Source organism: Arvicola amphibius, chromosome 4 (genome assembly GCF_903992535.2).
Source record: "Arvicola amphibius chromosome 4, mArvAmp1.2, whole genome shotgun sequence".
Lineage (NCBI taxonomy): Eukaryota > Metazoa > Chordata > Mammalia > Rodentia > Cricetidae > Arvicola > Arvicola amphibius.
Genome location: NC_052050.1, coordinates 156,601,820 through 156,617,410, shown reverse-complemented (window position 1 = coordinate 156,617,410; position 15,591 = coordinate 156,601,820). Strand labels below are relative to the sequence as shown.

Sequence of the window (15,591 nt, the reverse complement as noted above, 5' to 3'; positions counted from 1 at the left end):
GAAAAGGAACTGGTGTTTCCCAAACATTATTTCCTGGTTTGTAATGACCATGAAGCAATGCATTTCATAAGCTCTGGAGATAGGAAAAACACTTCTCTTCTGAAATGTCATCCCTTTCCAGGAAAGCCATGCTTTACAGCTGAGTACAGGTAGAGAACACAGATCACTAACCGCCCCCTACACACACACACACACACACACACACACACACACACACACACACACTGCTGATCTAGACGTTTCCTGGCAGGATAGCTTGCTCATAATAGATGCTCAATAAATATTTATCGAGATAATTAAAATTTTAAGGGGTTTCAGCAGTCAAAAAAAAAAAAAAAGAAAGAAAGAAATCAGAACTTTCACTTTAACAACAGAACTTTCTTTGAGAGTAAAGGGAAAAGTCAATATTCAGCAAGCAAATTCACAGGAACTCCTGGGGGTTACAGAACATAGCTTAATTTACTTAGCTCTTACTTCCCAAAGAAAACCCATTCTCCTGCCTCCTCATTTCCTTTGAAAGCTGTTATTTTAAAGCCTCTATGTTAATCTGAATGAAAACAGCAAATCCCCAGCTCTATGAAATAGGGTGTCAGAGCTGCCCCTTTAAACTAAAAGGAGCCTTGCCCTGCATGTGGGAAGAGCTTGCCTGAGTCCTCATTTTCATTGCTCCTTCCTAGGACCTCACACGTCATTGGCTTTTCTCTGTGCTGTTCACGTCGACCTGTCCCTCTTCCAACACAGAGGCCTCAAAGTGACCCCAGCGTGGTGTGGCTTTTTTCACTTGGGATTCCGTATGACATTGGGTTCCTGTGGGTTTTTTTCCATCACACTCACGGTGCTGAGAGTGGAAGAGAGATTTGTGCTCACTTCCTCCACATGAAGATGGCTCATAGAACCCAAGTGAGAGATGTCGGAGCCTGGGAACCCACTTATTAGAGACAGGCGAAGTGGGAAGTGGGCATTCAGAAGGAAAGAAGGTAGGGTAGGTGGAGTCACGTTGTACGAGAAAGGAGGGATGCATGGTAGTGCCCAAACATCTTCAGATGGGAGACTCGTGGGGACACCGAATTCAGAGCACTGTAAGAAGTGACTCAGTTTCCGAATGGCCATTCCTGCCCTGTTCCATCTTCAGAGGGTCGTGGCAGTGGAGGAAGCAGCCACAGATAATCCTCTGGCAACAGAGAGGTGAGGAACGTTCAGTGATAACTGTCCCTGCCCCTGGCCACACCCCAGCTGGAATCCCCTTCTGCTCTCAGATGTGCAGTTTCCCCGTGCTTTCCTGGGAGTCTCACATGTACAGTCTTTCTCCCATGCTTTCCTGGGAGTCTCACATGTACAGTATCCCCGTGATTTACTGGGAGTCTCACATGTACAATCTCCCCATGCTTTCCTGGGAGTCTCACATGTACAGTCTCCCCGTGATTTCCTGGGAGTCTCACGTGTACAATTTCCCCGTGCTTTCCTGGGAGTCTCACATGTACAGTATCCCCATGATTTACTGGGAGTCTCACATGTACAGTCTCCCCGTGATTTCCTGGGAGTCTCACATGCAGTTTCCCCGTGCTTTCCTGGGAGTCTCACATGTACAGTATCCCCGTGCTTTCCTGGGAGTCTCACATGTACAGTCTCCCCGTGATCCCCCATCTGCACCCAGTCACCACCCTGTGCCAGTTTCTTGGCCTCATCTTTGTTCAACCCCACTCCACCACAGTCTGCTGACGCTTGCAGTCAGATATGCCGGCTGCCTTTGCAGGTCTCTTGATCACAGGCTCTATTAAAACCCACTGGTCACCTGCAAGCCACTCTGTCCTCACCTGCTGTGTCCACCTTTTGAAGTCCTCTCAAGAGCCTGGCTTATTGCCTCCTTTCTTACAGCTGCTTTGGCCCCTCCACGTTTCTGGGGGAGGGCTGTAGATGCTCACCTGCTTCTTCCGTTTGTAATTGTTTATAGATTACTTGAGCCTGGATGAGGGGACTTAGAACCACAATTCTAGATACGAGATAAAGTCACAATAGTCCCCCGTCCCAGACCAGGGAGATGAGAAGAGCAGGCCAGCAAGAAGCATCTCTCATTAATAGTCAGTTGACTTCCAATAGAGAGCACATGTTTTGTACATAGGGCTTTCAGGAGAGAGAGATGACCTGCCTAGGAACCCCAGAGCAGAGGCAGGGTTGCTAGTCCTGTCTTATAGCACCCGTGCTCTGGACTATGACAGCTGTAGGTGCACCACCTGCCTCAGGGAAGACATGTGAGCATGTCTTCTAGTCAAGGGACGACGTCATAGGTGACACTCAAGCTGCCCAGGGCACAGCTTTTCAAATCACTGGAGCACAGTCCTCACCGCACGGCCTCAGAGGACGCTTTTTGTCTCTTCTGCTGGGATGTCAGGACTATTCAGTGTTGAGTGTCAGAAGAACCTGTCTAAAAGGAGAGAAGCAGCAAGTGCAAGAGGGTTCATCCTGACTTGTTCAGACTAAGTTCAGATGCTTAAATTGTATCAATTGCATTCTTAGTTACAGTTAACAGAGTTGCAAAACGGAACAAGGTGATTATCCGTGGGAATAAAAAGGGAATCTGAGTTATCTCATGTCACGGTTGTGTACCTGGAATTTCCTGGGGGTACAGACTGACCTACGTCGGATACAGATTCAGCTTGGCTGTTAAGGGGGCCCCAGTCACCCAGAGGTCAACAGGCCAAGTCCTTCTCCAAGGACCCTTCTCCCTGCTCAGTCTCAGGACTGTTGAGCTTCTGTGGACCATGGTCTCTCTTTTCTGCTCAGTCTGGGTTATGCTTCTAGGTCGCAGCTGCACTTGAGCCACATCAGGAGAGCTGGCACGGGAGTCAGGGGACCCTGGTTGCACACCAGCTCAGTCATCCTTATCATCTCTCTCCTGCAGCTCTTTGCTGGGGCTGTAGAAGCACACGCCCAACACGGAGGTGTCAGCTGGGTCACGCTACCCTGAAACTGAGCGGGCTAAGGGACTGCCAAGCTTATTGTCATAGGTGTCAAGTTTTCTGCAGCATGTTTTAGACGGAACACCGAAGTATTGTACAAAAATTAACTAAAAATACGTAATTTGAGTTTCTGTATTGAACTTCCATAAGCTTGCAGAACTGTTCGGCATGAGAATTGTCAAGTTTGAGGACAATGAGATCTGAGTGTAAGCTCTGGGCCTTTCTTCTGTTATTCCCCTTCTCTTCCCCACCCCTTCCTATGGTGCCATTTTACTTATGTACCCAATTAAATAGAGTAAGCACAAAATATTTAGATAAATTTTAATGGCCAACGTAATTTTGAAATGTTTGAAAGAGCTATAGAAACCATTCCATCACCGTGAGTCTCAACTAGAGAGTGGAACTCGAACACTCAGAGATAATTTCTAAAAATAGGAATGTCCAGTGGGGATTTAAAATGCTCAGTGTCTCATATACGGGGAGGAGGCTGACCTACCTCCCTCGAAATAGGAATCGTCACTCTTTTAATATTTCTTTACTGCAAACTAAATTTATCCTCACGTAGTAATTGAATAGATGCTTGAATTTCTTAAAAAGTGATTTCTTTTTATAAGGCCAAGCCAAATATCTAAATGGCAACTAATAGATTAGTTTTTATCCTCTTCCAATTTTGCATGAATAAATGACATGTAAGTTGAAAAACAATATAGCTGACTCATATGAAGGACAATTTTCTATAGAAGATTGTTTCCCTCTTGGCTGGTATGTGCCTAGTGGATGAGATATCTGGAGATTTCCAGATAAAATACAAGAATCTGAAATGGTGTGGTCAGTCAGCCCTGTTGAATCTGATCATCTCTGACAGTCACTTATTCTTGTGCTTGTTCCCTGACAGATACGAGCCACTGGCTTCTGTTCTTCTGGGCGAGAAGAAGGGTCAGCCTGCTGAGGAGAGATGCCGGCTTGTTCTCCAGCGGTGCAAGTTACAAGGCTGGCAGGTTGGTGGCCGACAGACTATGGAAAAGGAAGGCTAGGGTTTTAAAGGCGTGAGTCGTGACAGTAGCCTTCCTGGCAAAGACAAATGGCCTTGTTATGTTTGGCAAGGCACAGCCCTCGGTGTGTTTGCTGGAAACATGTCGTTCTGTATGATTTATGGGTTTTAGCCACCCGCTTTTCACAGCCACACAGAGACATGACCAGGCTCAGGACGCTTTGCTCGGTTCATACCTGCTCGCTAGCAGTTTGTAAAGCATCTGATGTGTAGCGTACATGCCACCTTCCCAGCTCTGTGGCAAAGCACCTGAGGTGGACGGAGGTGAAAGAGAAAAGCTTTCCTTGGGCTCACAGCTTCGGTCCACGGTCCACAGGTGCCACTGTGTTTGGGCTTGCAGCAGACTGAACATCATACCACAGTGTACATACGTGAACAGAGGCATTCAGACCATGACATGGAGAATGGAGACGGGATGAAGGGGAGGGGAGAGCACAGCTGTTCATCTGATGACATTCAGGAAGAAGAGGAGAGGAAAGGAAGGGAGGGGAAGAACAGAGAGGGAGACCCCCAGGTCCCAGTGTCATCCACTTCGAAGGCACAGCCCCCACTGGCCTAACCTCCCCTCTCTAGGGTTCAGCTTTAGGTGGACCACCACCTCTTTTTTTCTCATTTTTTTTAATTAAACATTTCCATCTCCTCCCCTCCTCCCCCCCCCCCTCCACCCCATACCCCTACTCCCTCCCTCTCCAGGCCAAAGAGCCATCAGGGTTCCCTACACTATGTTAAGACCAAGGTCCTCCCAACTCCCTCCAGGTCCAGGAAGGTGAGCATCCAAACTGACAAGGCTCACACAGAGCCCGTCCATGCCGTAGAATCAAAGCCCATCGCCATTGTCCTTGGCTTCTCAGTCAGCCTCCACCGTCAGCCACATTCAGAGAGTCCGGTTTGGTCGCATGTTCCATCAGTCCCATTCCAACTGGAGTTGGTGGACCACCACCTCTTGATAGCCACAGGCTAATAACCAAGCCTTCAACACTTGAGCATTTAGGTGACATACTTCGGATCCAAACCCATAAAGAGGAGCAGAAGTCAGAAAACCCACAGAGTAAGGAAAGACTGTTGAGTGGACCAAAATCTTTGCGTTAGATCCGGGCTTGCCAAGCTGGAGACGCTGTGTGTACACCCTTTCTTCAGTTTCTCTTCGTTCTGCATCTCACTGACCTCACAGGGCCACTCTCTCCGAGCATTGGCAAGCAGACAGGCTTTGAATCTCAGAGCTGTGGTCTGTATGTCAGTCACATAAGCTGCTCCCCAGGAGCCCATGGCAGCTACCGCTAAGCCAGTACCGGGGCGAAATAAGGCAAACTAGCGTGGCTGCCCCCACCAGAGACGGAAAGGCACCTTAGATGACATCGCGAGCCTCCTTGGCTTAGGAATAAGGAGTCTGAGTGGAGGAGAATGAGGTCCTGGGTACCGGGAACTCCTTGGAGGGCACAGGTGGCACAGAGGATGTTGAGGGGGCGGCGAGGTGTACATTACTGAAAACCGACCGCAGCCCTCGGGTTTAAAGTTAATTGTTCATCTCTGAGTAGAGGGGCATGATCATTGATCAGGGTGGATATGGCAGTGCGTCAGGAGCAGAGGGAGCAGATGGCTCCACATAGCAGACCGTGTCTGAGAGCGGCACGGCCCACACGGTACGGTACGTCAGCGGAAGCTGGCGTCACAAGCACGCTCACCTATGACCTAGAACGAGGAGCAGAAGGCTCAGGCACAGGGGCGTCACCGGTTCTCCCTCGGCGCCGCCCACACTCTTCCTTTGTCTCCTCTCTCCCTCTCCTTCTCATTTAATCTTGATGGAAGTTGGACTCTCGGTCTCAGTCTGAGGGAGGACGCTTACTCACGCTGGGTTGTCATGGTTGCACATCAGCGCTGAGACTGGGTTTCTAAAGGAAGGAATTACTAACCGAGAGTGATGTCAGCGCCCCATCCTGGAGCCTGAGACATCGATGTGGGCTCCGCAGAGAGTACGGTTTAGCGAGATTGTGGGGAGTTGAGGTCATTTCCGCTTCATCACGGCTGGGGTTTTTTAATAGGTGATTGTAGAGTAGTGGCTTAAGAATAGCGTGATGTCAAAGGTTTCAGGGTGTGTAATTTTCCTCTAAAAACACTCACTGGTGTGTGTGTGCGTGTGTGTGTTGTGATGCCAAGAAAATCTAAAATATTTCTCCCAGTTGGGATATCTAAATCTAAATCTAAATATCCCAGTTGGGATATCTGACTCGGGGCTTTTATTATTAAGACCAATTAGAATTCGAGCAGCAGGGAAGTGAGTACCAATGCTGACACCCAGTTAGGACTCCAGGTGTATAGGATGGTGTCTATCACGGGAGGAGGCTGAGGTGCCCATATACATTTACCAGTAAGCTTCAGATTTCCCAAATCTGTGTTCCGGGAGGGATACTTGAAACAGTAGCTTAGGATGGCGTTAAACTGAAGCCTACATTGGTACTTTGAAAACATAAAACAAATGTATTTTAATAGGAGAGTGTTTCCATCTCATTGCACAAACCTATTTTCTCCTCACTTTTAAAAGACTTATTTTTGTTGTATATGTATTTGTGAGCACCTGCATGTGTTTGGTGCCACCAGATGCCAGATTCAGACACTGGATCCTGAGACTAGGATTAGATAGTTGTGAGCCACCCTATGGGTGTTGGAGCCCAAACCCGGATCCTCCATATGAGCAGCAACCATTCTTAACTGCTGAGCCATCTTGCCATATCCTCTCCCCACACAAGAAAGTTGAAAAATGCGAAAGGAGGGGAACAAGGAGGGGGATATGTGTAGATTTCCTCCCCCAAGGACTTCTGCTAATGAGTCCGTGTTCTTAGTTAGGGAAGACGGATTTTGTTCAGCTTCATCAAGGTGGAACCCTTTAGATCTTTCACGCTGCAAGATGAACAGCTGACTTCACAGAAATAATGCTTATTCGTATTTTACTTTTAAGTTAAACAGAAAACAGTTTGCGTTAAATCCTCAATTATTTCTGATATGGGAAATCAGAGTCCTCTGTTTCAAAAGCAAAGCGTTTGTTTGAAATATGCCGTTACCAGAAGTTCTACCCTTGATTCCATTCTGGGTTGTGAATCAGTTCGGAACTTAAGGAAAATAAACAAGAGTCTGCTTAGCGGAGGTGCTGAAGGATTCACAGGCCTGGACGGCAGCTTCCACGCTGCCATGGTGCAGTGTGTTTTTATTAAGCAGCAGTTGACACTCAACGTTGCTCCCTACCTGGTAAACATTAAATTTAATGCTTATTTTTCATGTCTTCAAAAGGAACTCTAGCGGGTAGAAGAGACTAGGATCATTTTTTTTTCATCCTATGAGAAAGTGAAAGGTGTTAACCAGGAGTTCAAGTCTCTTCACTAAAATGTTTTTTAAAATTTATGTGTGTATGTGTGTCTAACTGTGTGTATCACTTGTGTGTGGGTGTCTGCAGAGGCCAGAAGAAGATATCAGAGCCCCTAGAACTAGAGCAACAGGCAGTTTCGAGGCACCTGATGTGGATGATGGGATACGGAGCTCTGTGTCCTCTGTGCCCCTTGCTTGCTGCAGAAGCTCATGAGCACAGAGCCTCCTCCTGGTTCAAGACATCCAGTTTGTGGAGCTGTTGGCTTTGTTTATTGAGATAAAAATGGAGGAAGTGGAGTATGACCGCATGAAGAAGGATGGGGGTGGTAGGGAGAGACAAACACGTGGCTTATTCCTTGAGCATCTTTGGGCTGGGGTCGGTACATGAGAAATCGGGGGTAAATAGCCAGTGCTTTCGTCTGCATGTTGGGAGGTGCCTACTCGACGCTTTCACCTTATTAATAAAGCCTCCATGCAAAGAGAGGAAAGCAGCCACAGCGTCGATGGGAGGATGCTGAGCCCCAGAGAGCTGGACCGGCAGATCGGCATACCAGCTGAAACCGCGGGCCCAGCTCCGTTTGCTTGGTAGGAAGGCCGCTTTGCTGAGGCCAGCCTGGATTCTGCCTCAGCCTTGTTACTGCTTCCGCATTTAGCTTGATTTCTGCCTTTCGTTATAGCGATCTGGAGTCATTTTGTTCAGGGCCCAGGACTTGAAAGGGATAAATTGTGCTTCATTATGGAGCTTTGATCTCAGGCGCTTCCATTTTCCTGTATCAGTGAGCAATCCGCCCGTGTCTCTTCTGTGCTGATAAGTCACTGGGCAGATGGGGGAAAACCTAGTACCTTCCTATTGCAGGCTGGCCCTGAAGGAGTCCTCTGTGCCCAGACCATTATCCCTGCAGGAGCACCCAGCTGTTGCCCAAGGTTTGCATCTGAACCAAGAATCATGTTTCTGTGAATAGGAAACCATCAACAGTATATGTCTGGTTCTTTACATAGACGCACAAGAACTGCGAATTGTCTAACTGGGTCACACGAAAAACCAGTCAACATTATCTAGGAGGCTGTCTTAGAGGAGAACCATGTGGAATTTTGCTCTGTTTATTCTTACTAGAAACACATTAACCCATTAAGTCTGTGATGAAAAATAACCATACAATGTATAAATGCTACTTAAGTATGGTTTGGGCATAGACTATTGTAAATAAGGCCAAATTATTCTGAGGATCTGTGTAAAAACTGTGGGCCCCACAGTTTTCCTCCAGGCGGGGGGGGGGGGGAGGTTAGTTTTCCAGCCTGCGGTTCCCACTGTGTCCTTCGCACGCACATTTATTCCCCTTCCTACACCAGAAAGACTCCTGCTCCCTTTCACAGTGTGAACTGGTAAGTGCCGCTTCTGGCAAACTGTCCCCAAATACTCAGAATCCTCGCCCTTACATAATGTGGCTTTATTTCAAAGAAAGGGGAAGAAAATCGGGACAAAGTGGGAGGGAGGCTTCTTGTTGGTGGTTTCCTGTTCATGTTTAACACAGAAAAGCGTGTCTAAAAACCACAGGGAGCTGCTTGGCCGAGAGATGGCCCAGCCGTGAAGAGCATTTACTGCTCTTCGAGGGACCTGGGTTTAATTCCCCACACGCACACGGTGGCTCACAACCAGCTCTCACTCCATCAGAGGATTCAAGACCTGCTCCTCATCCCTGTGGGAACCAGACACACAGGCAGCCAAAAGACTGTAGACATAAAATAAATAGTAAAGTCAAGTATGTGTATATGAGTGTATATACATATGTTACTATTGCTGGTCTTAAAGACTCAAACTTAGCTCCTAGCACGCACATCAAGCCTTGCACAAATTCCTGTAACTCCAGTTCCAGGGCCTCTGACAGCCTCACCTGACTTCTATGGGCACTGCACATGTGTAGTACTCCATACATGCATACATATATACACACATAAATTATAAATAACTCTCAAATGTGTGTGTGTGAGAAAGAGGAGAGAGAAAGAGAGAGAGGGGAGAGAGAGAGAGAGAGAGAGAGAGAGAGAGAGAGAGAGAGAGGAGAGAGAAACTACTCAGAGGAGCACCCTTATTTGCAAGACAGAATTTGAGTGCTAGTGTCCTTACTAGGAGGAGGAGAAGTTAACCAGAAATGGTCCGAGTAAAATCTCCATGACTATCTCCATAATGTTGATTTCTTCTTCTCACTGGATGTATTTTTCTTGACTAAACAAAGAGTCCATGAATTACTTCACTTGTGTATGGACGGGGTAACCCAAGTAGATTTCATTAAGTCGTAGTTTAAAATGAGTCATTGAACCATCTACAGTTTATAATACTATTGTTATTATATTTTATTTGTCTCAATATGTTCCCTTTTCCTTCAGTGTTATTTCGGCATAAGTTTGATGTAACCCATCTCCAGCTACCCACCTCTGGGCGCATGCCCCATCGGCTCACATTAGGCCCCTCTGGGATATTCTTATTTTACTTGGTCGTTCATTTCTGTAAAGTGAAAACCTCTGAAGCTAATTCTAAGTGGAAAGATAAGTGCTATAATCTGATTTTCACACGTTTCATATGCATCAACTGGTTATAAGGAGCTTTCTTCTGTGTGGTTACTTGAATGCTATATTCATTTCTCTGCCATCTGGAGGGATGGTGGATGGAGATGCAGATCTGTTGGAATGTTCCCGGATGCCAGGCAATAGAGCAGGCGCTGAGAAGCCACAGGGGGTCAGTCTGGGGGTGGCCTTGCTCCTTTTCAGAACGCTTTCTCCTAGAAGGAGTGTTTTGTACAGATTTCTGATAGTTGAGATAGAAGGAAGGAAGGGGCATCCAGTGCAACTCTGGAAATAGGTGCTGGGATGTTTTTCCCCAGAGGTCGCAAAGATTTTAGAATCCAACCTCAGAGATAGTGTGTCATCAGTAGTTGAAAGATACACGGGACACAGGGTGCTCCTGGGGCCTTCCTCAGGACCATGTGGGTGGAACTGAAAAAATGCAATGGGAACTTCAGCTTCACCTCAGCTGCTTGCTGGGATGGGAAACCAGCGTGCGTGCGTGCGTGCATGCGTGCGTGCCTCTGTGTGTGTGTGTGTGTGTGTGTGTGTGTGTGTGTGTGTGTGTGTGTGTGAGAGAGAGAGAGAGAGAGAGAGAGAGAGAGAGAAAGACTGCGAGACTCAGAGAAATAATAAAATGTATTCACAGAAACCAAATCCTTAAATCATTCTTTAACTTTTAATATAACATTAATATTTTAAGAATTTCATACATACATACATGTATATAATGTATTTGATCAAATTCCCCCAGCTCCTCCCCTGACTCCTCATAGATGTCCCCAAACCCCCAGGCCTCACCTCATCCAAACTGTATGCCCTCTTTTTCTTTTCTCTTTTTAGCGCTCACTGACTCCAATTTGTTCTGACCTTAAAGGAAACAGCCCTACCCCTAGGAGCCATCTCCTGTCAGTAGCTTCCACCTGGGGGTGGCTTCTTTGTGCTGTGATTGGCTAATCTTCTGCAGGTCTGGCAAGCACAGCTGATGTCAGTTTGTGAGGGCCGTGGTCCTGTCATGATCCAGTTCTCCTGATGTCTGACTCCTCCAATAAATAATCCTTTTCTTCTTCCATGATGGTCCGAAGGCCTTGGGGAAGGGAGTAATGGAGATGCCCGATTTGTGGCTGAGCACTCCGCGGTCACGTATTCTCTGCGTTGTGACCAGTTGAGAGTTTCCATGCTAACCGCCACCTCCTACACAAAGAAGAGTCTCTGATGAGGATAGAGAGCTGTGCTAATCTACACAAACCCTAAATCCTAACAAAATACACTCTCCCATTTGTGTTTATTCACCAACCACAACAAAAAGCTTCCAGGGTCATCTCTGCCACTGCCTTCTTCATGTGACTCTTGCAGAACGACCCACATTTCATCCTGTGACTGAAATGTGTGGTTTTCAAGGATTCACATGAATCCGTGCCATGCTGAGAACAGCAAGATGAGCATTTACCATAACATTAAACAAAATCAGCCGGATGAAGGATTTATTATTTCATTAATCTAAAATAGTACAGTAGGGAGAAGATGAAAGGAGGAGCAGAGATACGGTTAAAGTCTCAACTGCCCTGCTTTCTCCTAGTGTCTTTTAAAGTGAGGTGGTGGTGCTAGTACCCTCAGCTCTTATTAGCACAATAAATTAATGGTTTATAACCCTTATTTTATCACTCCACGGGTACTTCATAAATCACCTGTAACTGTAAGCCAGAAAATAGCCCACAAAGTGACTTTTTCTATTACTCCTTTTTCTCTGAAATTAACAGCACTGAAAAAATAATCAGCACCAGAGACTGAAGTGAATCTCAGAAAATAGTGTTCCAACTGGGATCACTGTGTGTTCACATCTCATTCCTTCCTTCCTTGTGTGTCGCACGCTTACACACCTGCGCACATGGCACAGGTAGAAATCATCACAATGTTTTATAATATTTGTTATAAAAACAATATGTGTTCTCGATTCCTGAAAAGGAAGTCCAGGAGCCCTTTAGGAAGGACCACGGGCTTGCGGTCAGTAGAGAGAGATGGTCAAGAGTTGAGCAATGCGCTTTAGAGTAGGAGCCACAGCGGGGGAGAGGCAAGGAGACTGCATCAGCAGATCAGAGCGACTTGGTGCAGCCGCGGCAGTGGCAGTCAGGAAAGAGTTTCTGTGCAGTTCCTGGACCACTGGGTTCTTAGGGGTGACAAGGAGCCAGCAGCGAGATGGAGCAGGGCAGGAAGGCCCAGGGGAGGAAGTGAGCTGACGCTGTGGAGTGAAGGAGACCACGCAGGACTGGCAGTGGTGCATAGCAGATGAAGCCCCGACAGTCACCTAGCGAGCAGGTGCTGGTGCAGGGATTCTCAGTCCTTACCTTAGCATTAATCACCCTGAGTTGTTTTTCTACAAGTTTTTCAGAGTACTTGCTATACGCCATGAACAACACGAAAGAAACCTTGCGCCTTTCCCATGAGAAGCTGTAAAAAAGCTAGTGATGTGGTCTGCCTTGAGGCTGTTTGTATGTTTTTGTGGGAACAAGGACAGGATGGAGAAGCCAGTCCTGAGCTAATTAATGCTGTCTGCCCTGGGCCAGCGAGGTGGTGGCTGGAAAGAGATGTTGGCTGAGGCGGTACAGGGCCGAAGGGTTGCATCCTGCAGCCTGCAGTATGCTCACTGCTGCAGCTACAGACATAAGAGGAGAGTCTTTAATGTCAGAATATCCATGTAGAAATAGAATGCATTTGGCCCTTAACAAGCGTAAGGTTAAACAAAAGGTTGGTTAAGCAAAAATCATGAGTGGCACCCCAAAAGATGGCAGAGAGTGTGAATAGAAGATAATTCCAAAAAGTCAGCAAGAAGATGCCACCTGGCAAGTTTTTTTTTGGGGGGGCGGAATCAGAAACCAATATAAGTAGTTTTGAATTTCTGAAACTGTGGTGGACAATATCAGATCAGATGCCAGGAAGAAGTGCCAAGGACATTCGTATTTTTAGGAATGAGGCAAGCATCAAAGCACAGCGTGGCAGAGCGATGGCAGGCACTGAGAACGGGCTCGCGCTCACGTGGGCGCACACACCGCCCAGCGGCCCCAGTGGCTGTGGTGGTGTCCCACTGCGGGGCCATCATGGCTGCTTTCACCATGACTCACACCTTCCTCAGGGGAGGTAGCCATTATCCATGTCATCTAGGCCTTTGTTTGAAAGGCTAAATGTGCTCCCTACATGAACCCTAGATGTGATGGTCTATCCTCTACCATTCTGGGGGCATCTTGCCTGGCTCTTGATATGCCTTGTGTGTCTCTGGGAATGGGCTATCTTTATGAGCACTCTTGGCCATGTTGGTGTTATTTCTATAATGAAATAATACATAGGCTCACACAGTGGTATATAATATAGTGGATATGTCCAAAATAGTAGTTCAGTTCATCACTGCCTGCTCTGCAGACCTTTTCCATGGTAGGTGAGAGTGATTAATTTTTCTAACATGCAGTTACACGAAATGCAAGTCAAACTATGTCCTTCACATACCGCACTATCCGGTACTCCATCCGAAGTGTGTAGTGTGATTCTCTTTTCTGTGTCGGAGTGAAACTTCAAGAGCAGTCTATTTATAACACAGAGAACTCGCGTTTTGTATAAATTTACCCTTGAGCGTGCTTAAAAGTACATTCAGAACCAGACTGTACATAAAAAACATTTCTGTTTAGGAGATTTTCCTAGCGACCATGAAGATAAAACATGTTGAGCTTTTCAGAGTCTAATTTATTAATATGTACTTATGTTTATATGAATTGTCAAAATAATGGCTGTCCTTCAAGGAAGCCAAGCAAAGAATCAAGGAAGAAAAATGTGCGAATTCACCCCAGAGAGAAGGGGTTGAGAACGGTTGTCACTTATCCAAGCATGTGGAAATTATGGACCACATTCTACTTGCTGAGTGGTCCCAGAACCGATCACGAGAGGCGCGTGCATGCCTGTGTGCATGTTGGGTGTGCAGGTGGAGAATGGTGGAGGACACAGTGTAGGACAGCTGGGGAAAATGTACACGCAAAATACCTTTGTGCTAGGAGGAAGCAAGAGCGAGAAAGGCTGACATGGGGGCAGAGAACTGTTTAGGGTACCAGGAGGTCGTAGGGTTTGGAGAGCGCCAGGAGGGTTGGCAACACAGTGATGGACTCTGTAGCTTTGAAGGGTTCTCCTGATGAGAGGAGCTGACCTGGTAGGCACAGAAGCTGCTTTGCATAGTAAAAATAGAGCAGCATTTACAGGAGCACGATGACATTCTCAGATCCACAGGGAGAAAAACACGCTCAGGTGGGGGCCTCCGCAGATGTCGGAAGATGGGGAAGAGAGATCAGATTGCTTGTACCACCACAGAGGAGCAATATGGTTAATCCAGGAGCGAATTGATATTACTAGGGGACTTCAGAAGCTACCAGGACACTTTCTGGAATCTTATCCCAGTGAGAGAAGATAATTATTTTTAAGGCAACTGTATTTTTATAGTGTCACGTAGTTACTAAAATAACATGTGTTTTAGATGAAGGAAAATTAGAAACCTTAAAGGTGGATTCTGATCAGTCACAATGAAAATCAAGTGTTTTGTTTGAAGCAAAGAAACTCATCTCCAGTAAGGTATTTCTCATTAAAAGATAATCTATACCAATAGCACAGTCCAGTAATTACGGATAGGGAGAAAGAGGCATCATGAACACAGCGCTAACGTGAGCAGTGGATCGTTCAGTAAGGGCTGTGTGTCCAAGCATCTGCCCCTGCGGTGTGTAAGGATTCCTCGTATCAGTTTTTCCACTTCAGAAGAGTGTGTTGGAGGCTGCCATGACAGTACATAGCCTTTCCTTCACGGGAGGAGAAAGGGCTCACTTTTCAGAGTCATGCTAAGAGCGCTCTGGAGGCAGAATCCAGGAGTTTGCATGCTGGCTCGCACCTACAGGGAACAACCCAAGTCTCTGCAAGATGAGTATGGCTAAGGTGGTATTCAAGATGACTCCAAGAGCAGGCAGGGAACAGAGACGGAATCAGGGGGAGGACCGGGCTCAGTCATCTCAGTCTAGGAAGAGTAGCCCTGGGAGTGGGAGGCGCCTTGTCTTTGTTTGTGAACCATGTTATACAATTTTATAACAGACATTGTTTAAACATATTTTAAATAGGGTTTATTTTAGATGAATTACTTCTTTTAAGTAACTGAGCTTTTCTGACTATTATCCATTAGATGGGACCTAAAGGAAAGCTGTAGACAAGCTTGGATACACCTTGTGCTTCTGTTTTCAGAGATACATTGTTGACGATGCAAGTCTGTTATCCCAGAAAAGAAACAGTGTGTATGGATGGGTGGAAACTGTGTGGGGGGAACTGACGTTCCTACAGATCTTGGGATTGAGGTACTTCAGGACATCCTATAACAAGGCCCTTGCTCTCACTAAGGTGCCAGCCAGCACAGGTGAGGAGCTCATGGGTAGAATAGCAAAGTGTAGGAGAGTCCTGTCTAGAAACAAGGAATTCAGCGTGAGGTTGGGCAACAGGTCCCCTAGGCCTGGAGTCAGTCTCTGCAACAGCCTGTGGATGTGTGAGTCAGCTGTGGTGGACGCTTTGAGGTAAGGAACACATGGAGGAATGTGGACATGTGAGGACTGGCCTGGAGTATGCAGGGGTGCGGGATGTCGGGGGGAGCCTGTGGTC

General features: G+C 46.8%; 1 protein-coding gene across 1 annotated transcript in view; it reads left to right on the top strand.

Annotated features, from left to right (window-relative positions):
- The window catches only part of Myo16 (myosin XVI), a 351,974-nt gene that overhangs the window by 254,735 nt on the left and 81,648 nt on the right, over window positions 1-15,591 (top strand). The window contains exon 28 of the mRNA XM_038326520.1: window positions 3,853-3,955. Within this exon, the coding sequence (XP_038182448.1) occupies window positions 3,853-3,955 (103 nt within the window). The remainder of the gene's footprint in view (window positions 1-3,852; window positions 3,956-15,591) is intronic.